Below are 21,762 nucleotides of genomic sequence, written 5' to 3' on the forward strand. Positions count from 1 at the left end.
CCCGGTTTTTCAGTGAGGCTTTAGGAGCGACCCGTCGTTACCCCTTTCGTAAACCCAACGTTGAAGTAAGTTTTTATTTTTTATTTTTATTTCGTATCTATTAATTTGCTATATAGTATATGTATTAGTTTGATGTTATTCTTGTTATGCATAGATGTATTAGGATCGATCTTATATGCCCATAGATTTAACGTATTGTATACGTCCATAGATTTAATGTATTGTTGTTCTTGTGTTCTTGTTGTTGTTCTTGTTTTTGTTATGTAAAAATGTTTGTAAAAAAGTGTAAAAAATATAAAATGTAAAAAAAGTGTATTACATAGTATATAAAAAATATATTTAAAAAAAAGTTTATAAAAGTTTGTACTAGAAAATGTTTGTATTAGAAAATATAAAAATGTATAAATAAAAAAGGTATTAAAAAATAAGTATAAAAAGATATTAAAACATATATTGAAAAAGTAGTAGTACAAAAGTCATATAAAAATTAAGTTAAAAAAAAGTAGTTAAAAAAGTTGATATAAAAAGTATTATAATACGTGTATTATTTATGTAGATATAAGAAAAATGCTAGGAGCTCACGGCGGCGACGGCGATGGAAACGATCCGCACCGATCGTGGTGGAAGAAAATAACAGGCTGCAAAAACAGCGGTAAGAAAATTGACTTTACATTAAATTTAGTTATGCATTGAAATAATTGTATTCTTATCGTTTAAAGTAACTTATTTATGTTATTGTTACTTATTGGTTTTATAGGGTCGAAGAAAACACCACCACCACCAAGAGGGGCAGCCAAACATCTAAACCTTGAGGCTGCCTTCAAGAAAAATGGAGGCCCGTTACCCATGTACTTCGATTACAAATCAAAGACCTTTCAGTCGATCGGGGACTACGAGGCTATGTACAAATCTTTGTTAGGCTCATTGATCGGAGATGTCCCCCAGTACTACGAGTCATGGGACGATGTGCCTGAGTCTCTGAGGGACAATATCTTGGAGGAAATACAGGTTAGAATATGTTTCTTTTTATATTTTTTTACTTAATATGTTTTACAATGATAACCCCGAAAATGCTAACTTGTATTTGTAAACAATGTAGCGCTGGTTTGCGATGGACCAGTATTTAGAGCTTGATGAGGACGACCCCACCCGGAAGGCAGCAAAACAGGCTTTCCGTGCTGATGCAGCTAGCATATATAGGTAGAGAAAGTCAAAATTCAAATCTCAGCATTTTACAGCACGGGGGGGGGGGGGGGGTGTAGGCGCAGCAGATACCCTGCAGACAGCACCGCCAGCTGGTATGGACCCGGAAGAGTGGGGAAAACTATTGCGTTTCTATACGAGGGATGACCGGGTCAAGCGGGCCGAGACAAACAAGACAAACCGGTCCAAACAGGCGGTGGGGACTCAGGGTCGGCGATCTATTTCTCTTGCCCACGATCGGGCGTTGGTACGTTTGGTTTTAACAAAAGTATACAATTCTTGTGTTTTTTTTATGCTAATTATTTGACTTGTTTGCAGGCCAAGCACCATAACGAAAAGAAGGAGGGGCCACCGCCCACGTGGGAGTCGACTTGGGCGGCAACCCACAGACTACAACCTCCGGAAGTTGCGGTATATACATAACTTTAAGTTAAATTACTTATAATTACTGCTCCATTTATTAAACTTACCTTACTATTTATATGCAGTCCCGTCTGGAAGCTGCGCAGGTGAGACATTCACAGGATCCTGCACCGACACCTCAAACCCAGTTGTTCCCGGAAGCGTTTGGATCGCGATCGGGACATCAGCGCGGACTAGGGAGGATTCTCAGGGGTTTCGGATCCCATGATTTCCCTGTTGAGTTGCCGCAACCACATTATGGACCTCCGGAAGGCCAATCTGGATCGTATTCTGTCCCGTCTGGATCCTCCTCCGGCCCGTCTGGATCCTATGCTGGCCCCTCTGGATCCCAACCTTCCGGCTACTATGTTGACTTGAACCAGCCTGGTGATGAGTATTTCGACCCCCGCCAGTTATGGGATGGGACATCGGCGCATTATGGACCTCCATCAGGGGAATTTGGTAGCTTGTCGGATATGAGTGGATTTTTTAGTGGAACAGGCTCTGTATCCGGATCAGGTGTGGGTGATGATAATGCCGGTGAGGACGACGACGGTTCCGGTGATTAGACTTTTTTTATTTGTACGAAGTATGGACATTTTTATAAATACAGTTTGTTATGTACATTTTTATTATTTGTATTTGATATGGACATTTTTATTATTTGTGTACTGTTTGTTTATAATGATGGTGGACTATCCGGTTTGCAAAAATGTAACACCCCAAATTTCGTAGTATTATTATATTATTAAAATGAATATAGCAAGTAAAAAGATGATAAAGTTACGAAGTAACACCCCAAGTTTACTTTAATAAAAAAAAAAGGAAAAAAAAAAACGGGCATAACCAAAAATAAAAAACTTTATTACAATCCTAATCAGATGAGTCCACTGTTCCCATATAGATGGGAGGAGGTTTTGTTGCATCTATATATATATTGTAGGCTAACTGGCGGTGTCGGTACAAATCTTTCCATTTGCTCACGGGAGGCCTTACACGATCCTGTACCCAATATGCGATCTCCGGGGCCATCGGGTAGTCACCTTCCAACTGCACCATGATATAGTGACCGTGACCATGTACTAATGCTATTGATATGGGCTCTGTCCTAGGCATCTCATCAGGACCATAGGTAAATGGGAACGAAGTCCAACTGGCGGCAGTAGATAAACAGTTAATTACTATACCCATCCTGTTGGACAACAACATGGCCCCCATAGTCATGTGCATCCAGTAGCCAGTTGGTCTAAACACCCCTACATAAGACCTTGATAACCCCTCAAAAAAGCTCGCTTCAACCTGTCCCCATCTTGTTAGTTCATCGTAGAATTGTTTGTTGTTTTCATACTCGGCAAACATATGTAGTCGGATCCACTCGTAACCTTCGTTTTCATCGTACCCCAATGCAACAGCAAGTGCCCGGAATCCACAGTTGCCATCACCACTAACATTAATAATCCCCTTGACGTATGGTCTAAATACATTCGGTATGTCATCAAGGTAACCCTTTATACCCGTCGTCTGCAGTGGGCGAGTGTTAGGTGGTGGTACTGGTAGAGCAGCCAATTGCTGCTCAGCTGATATGGGAGATATTGGTGATGGTGCTGGTGCTGGTGGCATCGGAGGTGATGGTGCTGGTGGCATCGAAGGTTGTGTGGGCGTAGTGAAAAAATCAAAGTACGATGATGGTGCAGCTGGCATCGGAGTGCTAGGACCTGCAGGAAAATAAGTATCGGCACTGAAAAACTGATCCACTACGCCTGTTGGTGCTGTTGGTGGCACAGGATAGTACGCGGGTTCGGCTGCGCCGAACAACTAATCTAAGAATGAGGGTTCGGTTGTAGGCTCATTACTCGGCCCTGCTGCTGAAAATTGTGACGATCGGATCAACTCATCAATATATCCACGGGTGTCCTCCCGTAATTCGGTGTCAGGCTCCGCGAAACGTGACTGCGTGGGCACATGGTCACTGTGTCTCGCCGCCTGAAAGTCTTTGTAGCATGAGCCTGAGTCTGGTGCGGTATCTGGATACTTAGGTGTTGTCACGTGCACGGACCTCGACTTTTTCATCTTTGGTGGTGGTGGCATCGGAGGTGATACGTTCAAGTCTGGCATCTGCAATGAATGAATGAATAATTAAGTTAGATGTATACCCGTATAGTATTTAACAATTAATAATTTGCTAGACTATAATAATATACCTTTTTCTTTGACCCAACAGGTCTACCACGTGTTTTCTTTTGGACCTCCGGATCCTTGATTTTGGACCGACCCGGATAGATGAGGTCCTTTATTTTTGACATCAAGCTTTTCCTTTGTTTTATGGGTTGTCGTTCCAAGGCAGTAGTAACCTCGCCACAAAAGTCCTCAACAGGCTCGTCATCATCCGAGTCTTTCTTCACATTTCCAGGCAGGCAGGTGGACGGGTTTATATCGAGCCTGCACCAAAATGCATCTATCTCATATTCTTGAACACGCCTTCCTGCAGGAATAAAAATATTACATTAAGTATTTTTAAGTAAAATGGACCATTTGTATTTGAATGAACTGTACTTACGTTCCTGCATGTATGTTAGAAGTCGACAACTACATGGCAAGTCACAACTAGCACATACTGTACACCCGCACTTTGACACGTCCCCTTTTAGTGTATTTTTCAATCGATCAATTTCGTCAACCATAATTTGCAAGGCTACATGGGAGGCTTTACCGAGCAAATCCTTTAAACAGGGATAGTTGTGTTTATTTTGATTGTACTGCCTGCAATGTTCCAGTGACCCCTTTATTTCGGTGTATTGCCCGCTGACAACAGAGTTAACACATTCAACGATTCTGTGGAACGTAAGCCGCTTTTGATGCATAACTGACTTCAGCAAAGAATGCTCGCTCTCAACCCTGTTGGTAGTGTAGTTACGATAGTTGCGGTGTTGGTCGACCCAACATGACACAAATAACTCCTTGTACGAGGCAAGCCACTGTATTTGTAGATACTTATAAAGATCTGCAGGAAAATAAAAAGTGATTTAGCTACATGGTTACATCGTAAGCGTTATCATAAAAACAGTATGGGGACGGGATGTATATACTTGGTTTATCTGCCAAGAATACTTTTAGCCGCTGCTCATTCTCTGCGTATTCTTTAACCGTGATTGACTTTACGAGTTTATCCCACCGGTGTCTAAACGAACCATAATCTTTTTTTGACCCAAACGATGGGTTGGCATGTAACTCAATATTCCTCCAAATGTGTATTCTACACAGTATCAGCTTCGTTTCCGGCATCACATCCTTAACCGCTTTTATGAGGGCCAGATCCCGATCAGTGAGTGCCACACGCACGACGAACCCTTCTTCGAGCGTCGACCTTAAGCACTGTAACACCCATGTGTATGCCGCATGTTGCTCATTTTCAATAAGTGCGTGCGCAATGGTGAATGTCTTGCCAGTTGGAGTGACACCCACAATCTCAACAAGCGGCATGTTGTAAACGTTGGTTTTATACGTGGCGTCTATTTCAATGATCCAAGGAAATGCACGCCATATGTCCAATGATGTAGGATGTACGAAAAAGAGATTGGTCAAACATCCGGTTTTGCTATCCGTCGTGTACTGATACGTGTACTGATGGTCAGATAGTAATTGGAGCACGATCTGCAACGGGTAAACAACCAAAGTATAAGGAAGTCGTATTTTTTTAAAAAATAAACATATAGTTATACGATCCACATGCATGTATGTTTCTTATTTCACCTGCATTCGAGTTTCCCCTCGTTGTTGGGCGTGCTTTAGCCGGTGTTGCCGCAGGTAGTTAGAAATGTCTTGTGAACGGGTCAAGATGCCGGGAAATGCATCCTTCAATTGGTCCCTTATGCTATTTGGCCCAAAACCTAGCAACGCCTTTTCGTCCACAAATTCTTTTTGAACATCGGTTAGTCGTCTTGCGTACGCAATACCTTCCAAATTACGAGCTGATGGATGGTTATGTCGGTGATCTATAACTTCAACCCACCAACTATGGTCCTTTGTCAGACGGCCTACCAATTTGAATGGACAGTCAATTTTGGTACTCCCTTTGGGTGCCCCGGTTGACCGCTTATCTTTTTTTCCACCACGGTTGCAAATAAGGACCACCTTTTTAACTTCTCCGCCTTTTGTGGCATTTGATCTTCGTGTTACTAATACATAACCAAGCTCCTTTGCCGTTCTTTGAGCCCAGTCTACCAAATCTATGTGTGTGTCAAACACCTGAAATATTTTATACACTTTTTTATAGTACACTTTTTATACACTTTTAATTTTACTTTTTTATATACTTTTTTATAATTAGATTTTATATGCACTTTTTTATAATACATTTTTTTTAATACACTATTTTATATACTTTTTTATAATCCACTTTCTTATACACTTTTTTATAATACACTTTTTATACACTTTTTTATAATACACTTTTTTATACACTTTTTTTTAAACAATTTTTCAATAGCTTTTGTTAATCTACATTTTTACGTACATTTTTTAATATGTTTTTATAAACAATTTTTTATCCGTAGTTTTAATAATTAGTTTTCTTACATACTTTTATAGCAACAAATCTAATGAATAATAACAAAATACAATTACTCACAAAATAACAACACAAAAAATGAAAAGGTTGGATTATATACATACCTCCTTGGTATAAAAAACATCGTGATCGTAATCAAATTTAGCACGGACATCTGGGGATTCAAATTCGTCATCGGGCTCTTCGTACACAAACTCGTCATTTACACCTTCCGGCGCATTTGAATTTAAGAAAATTTCCTCCAAGCAATCCATCTAAAATGAAAATGAGTTTGAATAAATGAAAATGAGTTTGAATGAATGAATGAGTTTGAATGAATGAAAATGAAAACGATCGAACTTTTAAAGGGTGAATCGTCACGGGGAAACAGAAACATTATATGGGCAAATAGTTAGATTCGAACCTACTACCCCTTTAGGAGCGACAGTCGCTCCTAAAGGGGTGGTATGTTCGAATTGTACATAACATTTGTCGTATGCTGTCGCCCGTTGTCGTATCCTACTACCTCTTTAGGAGCGACAGTCGCTCCAAAAGGGGTGGTCGGATTACATATGGGGTGATCGGCCTACACGTCCCCATTTTTTATGTTACTCAAGTATCACAGGATATAATGAATAACAAAAATTGAGTCACGCCATCTATAATTTTGCATCGTAGAATTGAAAGCGTACGTGTACTGTGTGGTTATATAAAGGTATGTACTATCGTTTTTGATTCATCTATCAAAATGTACAAATTTTATAATTAAGTGTATAAATCAATAATGCATATTGATAGTAGATATATTAAATTTTGTGATACAGATATCATCTCTCATATATAAATGATCTATATGAAGAATATAACTATTGTGCAAGATATTATAAGACTGTTTATAATTTTTATAACCACATATTATAACCTCTATTTTTATATTACATAAATGATCAAGATTCTCAACAATCCCCTATTAATCCACTTCATTCATTAATGTAGGAAGTAAAACTCTAATCTAGATAGATATTTTTAAGGTCTAAGGCCTATATAATTTATATCTTATTTAATATTTATCTTATTTGATTAAGTTTTTTTATTTATTTAATCAATACATTTTTTTTTTATATCTTTCACCATAAACTTATTGAAATTGTAATATGAAAATTTAAAATATGTTTAGAAAATTTTTTTTTTCATAATTTAAGATACATAAATAGAGGTTTTTATAGTTAAATACTATTTATTTCAAAACAATAACTGTACAAATTACGTTATGTTCTTAACACATGCTAAAATCACAGGTAGTGATCGTCGGATGTCATCTATATAATATTAACGGATTTTGAAGGTATGCAGTTAGATTGAAGTATTATGTAACTGTTTCTAAACTTTTCGTTGACAAATGTCTAAGTTTGTAACTTCAAGATTCAAACCTAATGTATTTTTAAATCTGGTGCAAAATGATAACCAACCGAATCAGTGGGGATTTGGTTTTCATGACTATGTAAAGTCTTGAGTATAACAAACATTTTATTTAAATGCAGAGCGGATAAATGACTAACACCTTTAATATTAGTGCGTTTATGTCGGGTTTAAAGATTTGTTTTTTTTAGATGGTTATAACATTGTTATATCTACTTACTACCATTTGCATATGACAGAAAGTAATAACCAGAAAGTAGAAAACTTCTTAATTAATGGGCAATGGCGAGTCAAACAAACATACTGTAGTAAATATTTGTAATCAATAAAAAAGAAAATCATTGATGCCATTGCCATGTGGTCCTTGTGTGGTCCTCTCAGGAGCTGTTTTACCTTCCAATCTATATATAATAACCACACTACTATTAACTTAGTCAACATACATACATAACATTCAACCCGGCCTTCTCAAATTTTCTCAATGGGAAACTGCCAAGCCATTGATAATGCAAGTCTAGTAATCCAACACCCAAATGGTGGCAAAGTTGAAAGGTTGTATTCAAACATTTCTGCTAGTGAAGTCATGAAACTTAATCCTGGACATTATGTTGCTTTGCTTCTTACTACTACTTTATATTCTACTTCTAAAACACCATCCACCACCACCAACAATAGTAAACAAAACAACCTATCAACCCAACCCTTACGTATTACTCGAATCAAACTTCTTAGGCCAACTGAAAATCTAACCGTTGGGCACATTTATAGACTTGTTACTACTAAAGGTTGGTTTTAGTTTTTTTAATTTTTATGATATTTTTTGTGCAACATAAATTTGTCTTAGACAACACATAATAAAGGTAGTGATCTCTACACAATATATATATATTTTTTATCATACACAACAGTATTGGATCATATAGTTGTCTCATATATATATTTTTGTGTATGGTAAAAAATAACTAGTTTTGTAGGGATCACCTCTGATGTACTAATACTATACTTACTGTATGTATTAGTACAACATTACATTACTATGTGTGACAGACATATATTGTGTACATATGAATATGATGAGATTGAATACTTTTGTTATTGTCCTTTGTATTATGTTTTTTGTTTTTCTTTTTCTTATAAAAAGAATAAAGTAAACGCATAATATAAATATATTTTTATGTACGCCATAGAATTAAAATATACTAATGTAGCTAATTTATTTATATTGTATTGTTTTATTTGAATAGTTATTCCTTGATTTTAATTTCCTAGGTAAAAAAACATTATTTTGATTATTTATTTTTATTTTTACAGAAGTAATGAAAGGATTAATGGCCAAAAAGAACGGGAAAAGCAGCAATAATATGAGAAAAATAATGCCATCAGAAGACCTGGCCGGAAAACATGACCCGGTGACCGGAAAATATAATCTACCTGAAAAAACCCACCATCAGGTTTGACTCTTTGATTTAAACAAAAATAAAAAAATATTTTTTTTCTTTTTTGTTTATAATTCTTTAATACAAATTAAATGCTAACAAAATTATTTTTTATATATGTAGATGAAGTTGGAAAAAGATCACCGGAGAATGGTAGCTCCGGCGAAGTCGTCGGCCGGTGGAATGAAACCAAAAGGGTGGCATCCGTCGCTAAATAGCATCTCGGAAGCATCAAGCTAGTTTTAGAAATAAGTAGTTTTGATCTGTTTATATTTGACCTTTTTTTAGCTTTGTTATTTTAATTTTTTGTATGGTTTCTTTAGGGGACTCATGAATATTATATTATATTATTATCATATATAAAATTTCATCTAAGTTGGAATTTTGATAACTTTTTGGTGTGTTGTGTTTCACCAGAGTATAAAATCTCAGGCTAAAAAGTGATGAATACGGGGTAAAAAGGTTAGATTTGTTATAATTTAGAATAAATAGGTCACTTTTCTTATTAAAATTATCTTAGAATATCTCACGACAAATTATCTTAAGAAGCGATGATAGAGCTAGGATCGAAATATTGCTCAATGAATAATATGTTATATCCTTCGACATTCACGAGTAATTCAGAAAAAAAACTTAAAACATATGAACGAAGTCAAAAGAAAGCCCCGGCCATTGAAGTAACAATAGTGTTAAGGAGGCTGTAAAAATGATGCAAGATGTTTCAAGAAAATATTTGTTCTACGAGTATTTATTTATTTCAACGGGACTTTAGAACTATATTTTAAAAATTCTGGAAATGCAATTATTGGTTATTCACTTAACCTACTCAAAAGTACAACTCGATTTGATAATGTACGAACTATGACTATTATATGATTTATTCTAATATTATATAAATAGATACATTACTTGTAGATTTATGATATAATATAAACAGATCTAATAATTGAGTAAAAAAAGACATCTATATATGAGGCCTCTTACAGATATCTAATCTAAAATAGTAATATGTATGTTACTTGAAAAAAATAAGAACAAAAACTAAAATGCCCGGTAAGAACTGTAAGTTTAAATAGGTATTAAAATTGAATGAAAATATTAATTACAATTATATTTATTTATATATTTTTATTTGGCACTTTTTTTCCATAGGAACAAAAAACTTGTTATTACGGATACATTTATTTATGGTAAAATAACAGCTGGAATTGAGATCTTATAATATTCTAGAAAAAAGATCTCAAATAGTATTTGAAGATTTTATTTTCCTTTTTTTTGGTATAAAGATGGGACTAACCAATATTTTATTTTATTTCTAAGTAGTGTGTCCAGTTTATACATAATTCAGTGTAGAGTGTCCGACATTTATTCAATAATTGAGTATTTTATTTTATGACATGACATAACACTAGTAGTCAAGTACTTCATAAATAATAATGGAAAGTATGTCAACATATATATTTGAATGAGCCTACAACACTTCCCTCATATATCCCAAGATAAAAATAATTCTAATGAGATACATAATGCTATTTTTCAACAATACATGTTTTGGCAGAATAAATTATAAATTCACCAATAATTTATATGTTTTTACATAAAATATTTAGCATTTTTTCTTAACCTTTTAATTTATCAAAATTATATGTATATTGTTGACCAAATAATGATAGATAACTTTGTAGTTAGCTAATACAAATATATTGACCGTGTTCTAATGAAAGACATTTATGTTATTATTATGTTTCTCCTTTTTTACAAAAACGGATTTCCAATATAAAAATGTTTTTTAGTCTATTTAACCATTGTATCGTTTATTTTCATCTTCTACACAACTACAACCTCTACGGCTCTACCACCAACTTAAATTGATAAAAGTATTAAAAAAAGTTAAAAAATTGTCGTATATTATTCATCATATTCAACACCCATATATTGAATTATTATTCCCGCACTATATATTTTTCTTCTGAATCATATGAAAACGAAATGATTTTGTATTTTTTTAGAATTTAGAAGTACATGTGAAATATCTTTGGGGGCACGCGAACAACTTAGAAACAAGCCCGTGATAGGCTTACCCAACCTTTTGTGCTTTGGCCCACACACTTTGGGCCCTAACTTTTCTATATTTTCAATGTTTTCTTTTCATTTTTTGGTTTTATTGCTTACTTGAAGTCTTGAATCGTTTGAAAAATGTTTTAATAGTTTTGAGTTTTAGCATAGAAGTACAAATACAAAATTTATGTGACCAGCAACAACCAAATAGGCTTTAGAGGAGTATTAATATTCATTATACTTGTGTCTTGTAATTTTAACCGTAAAGAGCTAGAAATTTTATCTGTATTCTATGTGTCGCCTTAACATCATATAGGTATCAAGACAACACACTAAATATGCAATACGAACCTTCAGAAAAGAAGAGTCTTTTACTTTTTAACCAATGTAAATTAATCATCAGATCTGGAGTTCAACATTGGAACTCAATTACTCATGATGACTCTTGTTTATTTGTTGTAGTAAAAACTTTAAAAAGCATAGTTTTACCTTTTTAAGCATACAAATTATTGAAGGAGTGTGTGTGTTGTTGAGCATGCATAATTCATGCTTGTAAACACAATCAATTACAAAACATGAAGCCTCATGCTAAACAAAAAGAGGAAACACTTGAAGCAAAAATCTAGACAAAAAGTATACCAAACATCTATCATTTGTATGTTTCCTTTATGCATCCAACAACTTGTAAATAATTAGAAGAAGAATCCCAATGAGATGGAATCTACCCTTTACACTTTTACAGAAAACTGTCACTATAGTTTTTCGAAAGGAAGAAAAAAGGCATGTATAACTATATATATATATATATATATATATATATGGGGATGGAAATATAAGGCTGTCGGGTATCTAAGCTTAGGTGTGGAACACTCACATATTGTTTTTTTAATCCATAAAAATCATGGGGGGCCATGCATTTATTCATTAAACAAGAAATAATAAAATATTAGTATGTGAGGGGTTCCACACCTAAGCTTAGGTGCCGGACAGCCTTATATTCCCTTTTCCCTATATATATATATATATATATATATATATATATATATATATATATATATATATATATATATATATATATATATATATATATATTGTTTTGTAGCATTTGTTTTGTATAGGTTTTTATGTAATACTTGCTTATAAGAAGCTGAAGTTTGTCAAATATTCAACAAGTAACTGATTTTCTAGATTAGAATTAAACACATTTTAAAGTTCTAACAACTTATATGATTGTAGTTATTACATTGACAAATGACACTATCATGTAATCTGTTTAAAATCCGACATGTAAAATTCACTTGTTTTTGAACCGTCAAAGGATCAAAGCCCGACTACTCGAGATAACCCAATAGCGATAGGTGACCCCATATGTCCGGAAACGCAGACAACATTAGGTAGCCGAAGCCCAACACCTCCATATCTGGGAAAAACAGCCGTCTAAAGGCCCACTGTTATGGTTATGTACTAATAGTACTATTCACTTTTCTGTGTCCAAGGAAAACTGTTACAGGCCCGAATCAGGACCATCAAAGATGAGAGTTCTGCCCCATTTTGCGCATAGGCGTAGGAGTAAAACATAGACATAGATAACTATAGCTTCACCATCTTACATATAAACCCCCTAATTATCTGTTCATACTTCTACGACTCTACGAGGGACAAGTTTCCACCCATTATTGTCTTCCGAGTTTATATCAAACACCATACCTTAAGATTCGATATCTCATTTACCTTAGGTTTATTTTAGTGACATCTTAGTTCATGGTGAAGCGCCAATTATGAAACCCAGTGACATATCACACAGTTATATATTTATGTGTCCAAAGTTGGTTTACATACCACATTAATCAAGATGAAATTCCAGCACAAAACTACAATCTTCAATATCCATGAATGAACAAGCAGAAATCCTTTTAAACAACACTTGGAGAGTTGGACTTAACGATCGTTTAACCTGTAGTAATATACAAAAAGCTACACATCGGCTCCTAAACTTTGAAAGGGCCGGAAAGAAAAGACTTCCTATACATTATTCGTGCTTATATACAAACATGCTTTTGATACAACAAACTATTGCAATCAACCAACACTTAAACCATTTAAAACACTCATTTTTGCACATCTTGATTCATCGTGGCTGCAAATCAGCGTGTCATCACGACAAAATGTCATTCTCCTCTTGCGTACTTTTGAAGCCATTGAAATCCATCCTACTGCATACACAACCATCTTCCATTTATCAAGCACAAAATCATTAACATACTGCATCCAATCATCATCCTCAACATCTTCTAGAGTTATCAAATCTGAATGTTCCACATCGTTCAGAAATGTATTAGTTGTTCTACTAGTACCAACACTTGGTGTAGTGGGACTAACTGAAAAATGCTCGTCTCTTGGTTTTTTCGGGGAGTTTGAGAAAGAGTATTCTGAGGCAGGACGTTTAGGGCTTTGACTTTGACCTTCTGCCCCAGCATTCTCATATCTCCTGTTGTTTTTGCTCTTTGTGCAATATTCTATGGGAACGCTTGGTGTGATGACATGAGGGGAAATAAGGCTCGTGTGATCATGTGTATCAATTGTTTGGGGTATCACTACATTAAGGTTATTACGAAGCGAGCTTAAGGTGGTGTGTGATTGAAGATGGATGAGAAGAGAAGGAAGGTCAATGAAAGATATTACTTTCTTCCAGTGTTCAGACTCAGAGGAAGCTACTATCAACTTTTGAGCATCAGCCTGTTGAAATTAATATTAGTCTGAGTACGTCTCGCTGAAGATTCCCTATGAATAAGTTTTGCTATTTCTCCAAAGGGAAATTCTGGGACTAATTTTGGCATCATCACAAATTGTTAGTATCATCAAGTAGAGGTGGCAAAATGGGTAAGGTCAAACTGGGTCTACAGACTGGCTGGGCATGGTTGGGGAATCCAACAACATTTCTTGTCCATTTTTTTTATTTATTTATTTTTTATGTATTTTATGTAGATAATTTGATGTATTACATATGATTACAAAAGCTATATTATTAAAAACATGTTTTAATTTCTTTTAAATAAAAAGATATAATGTGACGACGTAAGAATTTGAATACACATTACTTAATTTTTGACCCATTTAGCAGGTGCGGCCCGTTTGACATGTTGTAAGCATATTACAATCCAATGGATCCAATTACATATAGATTATGGTTTGATTTTCACCTCTACTATAAGATTGGTTCCACACGATAATTGTACTTTCTCATTGTTAAAAGCGATTTTATACTTTCGTATACTGGTATATATAGGTGATATAGTAGATCACATGAAGAAAACATAACTTTTGGTCATTTAATAGTTTCTACATTGTGGAAAAGAGCAATAAACTAGACCAGTGAAAGAAAACATACTTTTTTTTCAGCGGAAAGCTTATCGCAAGGAATGAACTGTGAATCTGCAGTTGATCCGACCAACTGTCCGGAAACATTAAATACCACACCATGACTCTTTTGACCATCAACTGGATAATGGTATAAGTATACCCCATTTTTATCCTTACACCTCTGTGCATGGTCCATGATGACCTTCCATGTGTTATGATGAACTGCAAGCACCTGCAAGTAGGATAACGGTGAACATTGTTATGATTGGCACATACATGCGATTGCTGATTAATGATAGAAAAACTGAGTAGTTACCTCTTGGAGCTTTTTTGGATTGATTGCATGGAGGGTAAGGAGGTCCATCACAGTCTTAATGTTTGCGCCACACAAACGTTTATAGAAATCAGCACGGCGAGAAATCTTGTTTAATCGATATATAGGGTCGGACAAGAACGGAATTTCATGTTTCTTGTACACTGCAACTTAAAGACAGAAGTTGTGATCATCAGGTCATTACTCATTAACCCAAGAAAAAAAGATATTATTAATGCTGTGAAATATAATAGCATTACGATGTTATTATTGCTAACTATATGAGAAACGAATGTCAGTAAGATTCAGTTACACAATACAGAAATAATTAACTAATAGTTATGGATCCAAGAATTAGCAACCAAAAACATAAATTACCCAACCCTTTTTATATTATGATTTATGACCAAAAAGCTTTATAAAGGAGTTCCATTTCAAATATGCAACATCTAGTTACATATTCCGAGCATCATGCAAACTTTGGAAACAAATTTATGATTTGAATACGCACAATAGAGATCATAGCTCAAAGGTAGTACCTGGTAATGCTTTTGAGCTGGGTCAAAATTTATATTTTGGTTCAACCGTATCAACTTTTCATACAAAGCTAGCGTGTCAACTATCTATACTCCATTATAAAACAAACTACCTCTTTTTTTTCAACTTTCTACTTTTAAAATACCCAAAATACCCTTGATTTTCAACACATTTTCAATATACACACTAAATCTACTCCATATATATATCCCTAAAACAGTTTCCACCATATTTATCCAAACTATCTCTCTCCTTTATTCATTAATTTAAACATTTCAACATAATATTTATATAACATATTTAATAAAATTATTTACAAAAGATACATCCTTTAACCATAAAATAACTACACTATCATTTACATCAATTACTTTTAAGTTAATAACCACATCGTTACCACCACCGCCACCACCACCCGTTACCGCCGCCGCATTGCGCGGGTACCAATCTCGTGATTACATAAGTGTTTAGGTAATAATATGATGTATGCAGTCAATTAACGATACAAGAGGTTTTAATCATCAGAAAGACACTTTGGGCAATTTGCGACCCATTTGATCAATCCTTTTGACTTATTTTATTAGAGATTAAGCATAACCCAAATTCATAAATTAATGGGTCAAATCTGATGCCCTTTACCATTTACAATTCCCTTTAATAATATTCAGCTCTTTGGACCTAAATGGGAGCCTAAAACCTAGAACTTTAGGACCTAAATGGGAGCCTCAAACCTAGAACTTTAAGACCATTGATTTTGGATCAACCTATGCAGTACGACACTATGGAACAAGTTATATATCTTAATTGAATACTTACAAATGGTGAAGATTTTCCAGTGGTTTTATGACAACTACAAGATCCAGATTGCTTTTCTCTAGTGAAATTTACAAGAACAAGAAAGTAATCTGACGTTCTGACATGAAACTGTCAATACTAACCATAACATACTCCGCCTATTTTCAAAGTAACTATAAATTTATGCATTGATATAGAGAATGAAAGGGAACGAGATAACACTACTTACTGTTGTTGCGCTTATCCTCAACTAGAAACAGTTCCGTCATTCCTGGTTTCACACTAGAGGAAAAATCTGCATTCACAGGCCTTGCACCCAGCCTGCACCTTTTATTCCCCTTCCAATCTTTGTTGTGTGTAAAAGATATCTTATCTAGCATCACAACACCGTCTTTCATCTTCAAAAAAGTTTTTCCTTGCAGCACTTTCTTTCCGTTCCATTCTCTGACAATGTTACTACTAAATTCACCAGAAGTCGAATTCTCAGCTTCATCATCATTAGAATCCCCATCGAGAACGACTATTTCCACTTCTATTGCAGCTACAGCTCCAGTTTTTACAATCTCCCCTGACATTCCATCAGTCAAAACTAATAAGAAGGGCTTGTTGTCTTTTCCTTGAACAGGGATTCCTGTAGAAACTGGTGCCAAAATTCCGTTTTTGAACTGGAGTTGCAAAGCTTGTCCAGTAGTAGTACTTCCCGTGTTACCATATTCCCTAAGAATATATGACACCAAGGTAAGTTGTGCTTTTGCTTTGTGAATTATAAACTTATATGGATCATTTTACTTAACATTCAGCTTTTGACAATCTACCAGTTATAGGTTTAGAGAAGTTGTTAAGTCATTTTATACGATGCGAATATTTCATATAGAAGTCTACTTACTGTATCATGCCTGTCAACAAATTCACACCAAATTCCTCTTGTACCCGGGCAAGAAAATGTTGATGCCTTGCCTCGATCTGGATACCAGAAGCAAAGGTAAGCAATGGAGATATTATATGCAATAAAAACTCAAGAATCATATAGTGAAGCTTTTCATAGTTAGCAAGCAAATTGGAGAAAAAACACATAAAAGGAAAACTTAAATCGTTGAAAACCCTTATTTATGCCACAAAGCTCATTAAATGCAATATTAGATACGAAAATACTAGCATCATAAATGATCATGATCATATAAAAAAAAACACACATAAACAAGAGAGATAAACTCACATCTGCCAAGATCATAGGCCTTATGGTTTCGTTGTATATACGACTCATGAGTTCCATGTCAGCCCTATGCAAGCAAAAACATAATTGGTAAATAATTTATAAACAGGTTATGCAGTTTCAAACTACCAGTTTTAGTCTAATCCATAAGTAACTAGAAAAATAAAATAAATTACAGAGGAATATGAAAGCATATATCTTACTCTTTGTAAGCATTGACCCTAGCAAGTTTATCAATTAAAATTTTGCTTCCTCCTGATCCATCAATGATATCATCTTTGCCATGCTAATTTAACCACATCAATTTTCAAAATAAACTTATTTAAGCTGAAAGTGTAAATAAGTATAATGGAACATGTAAACGACCCAGGTGGTGCAGAGTGCACACCCTATGAGTGGAGTCGAGGGCCAATGTCCTTGAAATCCTTAGCACAGCACCCCCAAAAACCTAAACGCAAATGCCATGTCACATAGTGGGGCAATCACTGACTGAATTAAGTAAGCGAGTGTGTTATTTGGACCCAATCAGCAACTTGTAACCGTTGGACAGGACACTGGCCATATCTTTCAGATTTTGGGTCTTTCAAAGTATATGAAACACATAAACATGCATAGGATATCCTAATTTGCATCTAAGTTCATCATTTATTGCCTAGATCAAGAACATAAAATTTGTAATGTTCCAAGAAAAAAATCGTGTAATCTATACGAAATGTAAATGGATGAGGTTTTCTCTATTCAGGTTATTAGAGAAGACGTGTCTTTTTTACTCTGATGTACATGGCCTAATCGGGTTATCCCGTGAACATTTTCCAGCCTCTCCATGCCAACTCCTCCAGATTGTATCTAGAGGTGTAAATGGGTCAAAGTACTCCGTGAACTACTCGAGTTCGATTTGTTAAAAGCTCGAATGGAACCGAGCCTAAACAAGCTCGTCCATAACTTGGGGATAATTTAATGTTCGAGCTCGAGCTTTGAGACTATACTCTAATAAGCTCGTGAGTCTAAACGAACATCTTGTTTATTACATATAAAAGTTTCTAATATAACTTGTGTACTATATTTCATATACATTCTTTTTTATTTATTCGGGTGACAAATATAGTGCACCCTGACAGGATTATACATAAGTAGCACGGTACATGCGCCATACAGCGGTTTTCGCGACGGCGATAATTTGATGGTGGGGGGTTACTGTTGATGGTAGAGGCGGCGTCAAGTGGTGTAGATAATTAATGTAAAAGTAATTGATGTAAAGGGTTAATGAAGATTTTTAAAAAGATAAAAGACTAATAGTATATTTAGACATTTTCCTTATGTAATTTTCAACATGGGCCTATATAGATAGATAGATATAGAAGTATAGATATAGATAGATAACATAGTATCAAAGCCAAATTTAGCATAAATAACATAGATACTTACATACGACAGAATACTCATAGGCCGCATAATCTCCCTGTATAGGCGGATCATTAATGCCTTAATTTCCGCCCTACAAAAACAAGGACATATCGAGATTACATGATTGACTAGATGTCTAAACATTACCCAATTTATAACCATCAAACAATATATATACATTTCTTTTCAAAATTTTTTTTTTTATAGTTAACGCCTCTTAATCATTATTTATTAGTATTTAAAAAAAATTACAGAAAGAATTAATAATATAAATATCTTTTACTCTTTAGAAGCATTATTCGTTGCGATTTCGACAAATGAGCTTGTCCCAACTTCAGATTCATGATTGTTATCAGCTTCCAACTGCTTACTAACCACCGTTTCCATATATCTCAAATTAGTTAAAGCTCAATGAGTGTATGTGTGTTTTGGTGAAAAGATACTACTTGTAACTGATTTGTTAGCCACAATGAGTGTATATATATAAAAATACAAAAATGGAAATGGCCCACTATACCGCGTAGGCAAGCCATGACAAGAAAAGAAGAACAACAACAACATATAGATGCACTCACCAAAAAAAGTCAAAGTGTTGTCAAGTCATTCCGTTATAAGCGGTTATCCTAGATTCTTGATGTTGTCTTGTCACAAATGTTGATAGATGTGTTTCATCTTAAAGACACGCGGTAACAATTGCCCGGGAAAAGTGAACCTGACCAAGGGGCATTTGTGACGATGTCGCCGCTAATACTCTAGCTTTTTTCTCTGCCAGATTTACCATTATAGGGCCGGCAGTATTAGCGGCGATGTTGCCGCTAATACTTCCTGGTTGGGTTTGGCTTTTTTTAGTCTGGTGGGTTTACGCTCCTCGATCTTAAAATAGGAAGTTTAACTTTCAAATTTTCTTTTACTCTTTCAAGAACACGATAATTCAATCTTATTTAAACGTCATAGAATATTGCTCTTGTGCTAACATGAATATTTGCTAACTGTTAACGTGTTCAACTAACTCACGGTATAAAAAACATGGATAATGAAATTTATATTGGATATTGCCTAATTGGATGTTACTGTGATGTTTTGATTGCTAACTATTAATAATAACTCGTTAGTTCAAAACAAAAATAAAAAGTAAAATAAAAATAAATAAATTGGTTACCATAATACTTATGGAACAATGGTATTTTGGCGAGAGAGGATGTTGGCTTGGAGGTCATGAGATCGAATCTTGTATTCCCCATTGACCTCGGGCATTTACCTCTTTAGCGTAAAATGGGCCCCTTTGGGGTACCAGCGGTGTAAGGCGTCTCGAATCCTTAGCATACTGCCCGTTTGGATGTCACTGCCCAGCTCGATGGAACGACTTTCCTACCCGTAGTTAAAAAAAAAAATGAAATAATAAAAAAAATAAAAATACTTATGGAACAAACTTATAAATTTCATTCATATTTTACAGAATTCGGTATTCACCTTGGGACAAACGTGAAATTATGTTACTATCTTTAGCATTTACTGGTTATCAAATGATAGTTTTGTACTATTTATCTATCTAATTAATAAAACAGTAATTATTCAAGCATTCTAAGACATCCTCCTTATTATAAAGCTACCCTTAAATATTGCCACATAACATTTATCCTAGGTGGCATCCTCATATTTTTTTACAATATATTTATTTATATTTTCATTTATTTATATTTATAAAAAATATTAAATATATTTTTTGATTTTTTTTTCAAAAATACACACATTACTTGTGGTAAATATATTGTTTATTTCTAAAAAAATATTTTTTCAAAAATACACACATTACTTATGGTAAATATATTGTTTATTTCTATACAAATATGCTTCCTAATGCCCATCGACACAATTATATAAAACTTTTAGGTTTTCTCTTTAATTTTGTTCTTCACCACTTTCAATATGCAGGTTAACCGATTTGTTATATTTCATGTGTTCTATTGCATGTCTTTTTTATTTTTCTTAATTTACTAGTTATGGCACAGCTTAATTACAGTAAGATTTATCTTTTCTTTGCTTTATTGTTATTGTTATTCAACTACAATACTTTTTTTCTTAGATTTTGGGTGACCATTTTTAATGGCAAATCTCATGATGGTTGTTAATCAAAGGTGTTAATAAAAAATCTTTTGTTTTTGTATATAAAATTTTTGGTTTCAATTAATAATTAACAACATAAATAATAAATAGACTGAGTTTATATATACTATTTAAACAAAAAAATAATTTGTTAATAATTGTTAGCGTATATATATAATTTTAGCCAACACTTAATTGAACTATATTTTTAAACAACTGCGTATCGCGCGGGTAAAAGACCTAGTTGTATATAAAAACATTGTTAAACACTGAAATTCCATTGTAATAAATTTTTAATGACAAAGACAAAATTCGTTGGTTTCTAAAACGTGTCCTACCCTTGGTAGATGAAGTTCCTCAAGTTTATATGAATAACCGCGTGTTGTTTGACGAAGACTTAGACAAATTCAAGTTTATCAAGAGATCTAATTAGTTATGGATTTTGCATTAATCTTTGTATAACTCAATGGGGGCAAAATATGTAAAATAATCTATATAACTGCCTAACTGGTAATATGTTTGACCTTTTATTGAAAATTGGTTTGTGTAGGGCAAGTCAGGAAAACTAATTTTTTTTTAAGTAACTAAATATTATATCAAATCTATTTTACTCCTAAAACTAATCCAAATGCTTATGCCAAAATTTGACATAAGCCTCTATCAAATCGATTTTTGGATCACTTTTTTCGGGGTTATGCCCACATTGTCGTCCAAAAACCTAACCCAACCCATATAATAAACGTGTTAGTTGTGTTAATGACCTAACCCAATTTTATGTGTGTTTTGGGTTCGTGTCATGTTAGGAATTGCCACCCCTCTTTTTTATAAATGGAGCTATAAACGGAATTAAAAGTTTGTCACCGGGTTGAACAAAATTTCATACATTTTGGTTTGATGTCCATTTTCATCCATATGGGTCGGAATGATAAATTTAAGGTAGCGTAACACTTGTTGACAGAATCACTATGACCAT

At 34.3% G+C, this 21,762-nt stretch overlaps 3 protein-coding genes and 1 long non-coding RNA gene across 6 annotated transcripts; 2 read left to right on the forward strand and 2 right to left on the reverse strand.

Annotated features, from left to right (window-relative positions):
* Positions 1 to 889, forward strand: LOC122606457. Its single transcript, XR_006324903.1, has 3 exons — positions 1 to 65; positions 557 to 652; positions 758 to 889. It is a non-coding gene; the product is annotated as an uncharacterized LOC122606457 (long non-coding RNA).
* Positions 890 to 4,632: 3,743 nt separating this feature from the next.
* On the reverse strand, positions 4,633 to 6,426 carry LOC122608827 (protein FAR1-RELATED SEQUENCE 5-like). Its single transcript, XM_043781907.1, has 3 exons — positions 6,277 to 6,426; positions 5,356 to 5,850; positions 4,633 to 5,256 (listed from the first exon to the last, which is right to left on the reverse strand). The coding sequence occupies exons 1-3, from the start codon at positions 6,424 to 6,426 to the stop codon at positions 4,633 to 4,635; spliced, it is 1,269 nt and encodes a 422-aa protein (XP_043637842.1).
* A 1,592-nt stretch (positions 6,427 to 8,018) lies between these two features.
* LOC122608135 lies at positions 8,019 to 9,395 on the forward strand. Its single transcript, XM_043781226.1, has 3 exons — positions 8,019 to 8,355; positions 8,882 to 9,021; positions 9,130 to 9,395. The coding sequence occupies exons 1-3, from the start codon at positions 8,052 to 8,054 to the stop codon at positions 9,244 to 9,246; spliced, it is 561 nt and encodes a 186-aa protein (XP_043637161.1). The 5' UTR covers positions 8,019 to 8,051; the 3' UTR covers positions 9,247 to 9,395.
* Positions 9,396 to 12,891: 3,496 nt separating this feature from the next.
* Positions 12,892 to 19,406, reverse strand: LOC122607795. Of its 3 annotated transcripts, none has more exons than XM_043780845.1 (10): positions 19,262 to 19,406; positions 18,708 to 18,777; positions 17,671 to 17,730; positions 17,486 to 17,568; positions 17,286 to 17,349; positions 16,956 to 17,032; positions 16,299 to 16,786; positions 14,741 to 14,901; positions 14,453 to 14,656; positions 12,892 to 13,800 (listed from the first exon to the last, which is right to left on the reverse strand). In XM_043780845.1, exons 2-10 carry the CDS (start codon positions 18,756 to 18,758, stop codon positions 13,144 to 13,146), a joined length of 1,845 nt encoding a protein of 614 aa, XP_043636780.1. In that variant the 5' UTR covers positions 18,759 to 18,777; positions 19,262 to 19,406; the 3' UTR covers positions 12,892 to 13,143. The 3 variants fall into 3 exon arrangements, with proteins under 3 accessions (XP_043636780.1, XP_043636778.1, XP_043636779.1); XM_043780843.1 differs by lacking the exon at positions 19,262 to 19,406 and adding an exon at positions 18,970 to 19,119; XM_043780844.1 differs by lacking the exons at positions 17,671 to 17,730; positions 19,262 to 19,406 and adding an exon at positions 18,970 to 19,119.
* Positions 19,407 to 21,762: the final 2,356 nt, after the last annotated feature.

This window comes from Erigeron canadensis, chromosome 7 (genome assembly GCF_010389155.1).
Source record: "Erigeron canadensis isolate Cc75 chromosome 7, C_canadensis_v1, whole genome shotgun sequence".
In the NCBI taxonomy this organism is placed as follows: domain Eukaryota; kingdom Viridiplantae; phylum Streptophyta; class Magnoliopsida; order Asterales; family Asteraceae; genus Erigeron; species Erigeron canadensis.

Excerpts from the sequence above, each read along its gene's own strand:
- LOC122608827 (XM_043781907.1), bottom strand. The coding sequence starts at position 6,426 with ATGGATTGCTTGGAGGAAATTTTCTTAAATTCAAATGCGCCGGAAGGT. Across the intron at positions 5,851-6,276 it reads ATGTTTTTTATACCAAGGAG|GTGTTTGACACACACATAGA; the intron begins GTATGTATATAA and ends AAAATATTTCAG. Across the intron at positions 5,257-5,355 it reads GAGGGGAAACTCGAATGCAG|ATCGTGCTCCAATTACTATC; the intron begins GTGAAATAAGAA and ends TACCCGTTGCAG.
- LOC122608135 (XM_043781226.1), top strand. The coding sequence starts at position 8,052 with ATGGGAAACTGCCAAGCCATTGATAATGCAAGTCTAGTAATCCAACAC. Across the intron at positions 8,356-8,881 it reads TAGACTTGTTACTACTAAAG|AAGTAATGAAAGGATTAATG; the intron begins GTTGGTTTTAGT and ends TTATTTTTACAG. Across the intron at positions 9,022-9,129 it reads CTGAAAAAACCCACCATCAG|ATGAAGTTGGAAAAAGATCA; the intron begins GTTTGACTCTTT and ends TTATATATGTAG.
- LOC122607795 (XM_043780843.1), bottom strand. The coding sequence starts at position 19,073 with ATGGAAACGGTGGTTAGTAAGCAGTTGGAAGCTGATAACAATCATGAA. Across the intron at positions 16,787-16,955 it reads TTGTTGACAGGCATGATACA|GGAATATGGTAACACGGGAA; the intron begins GTAAGTAGACTT and ends ATATATTCTTAG. Across the intron at positions 14,902-16,298 it reads TGAGGATAAGCGCAACAACA|TGTACAAGAAACATGAAATT; the intron begins GTAAGTAGTGTT and ends TTTAAGTTGCAG.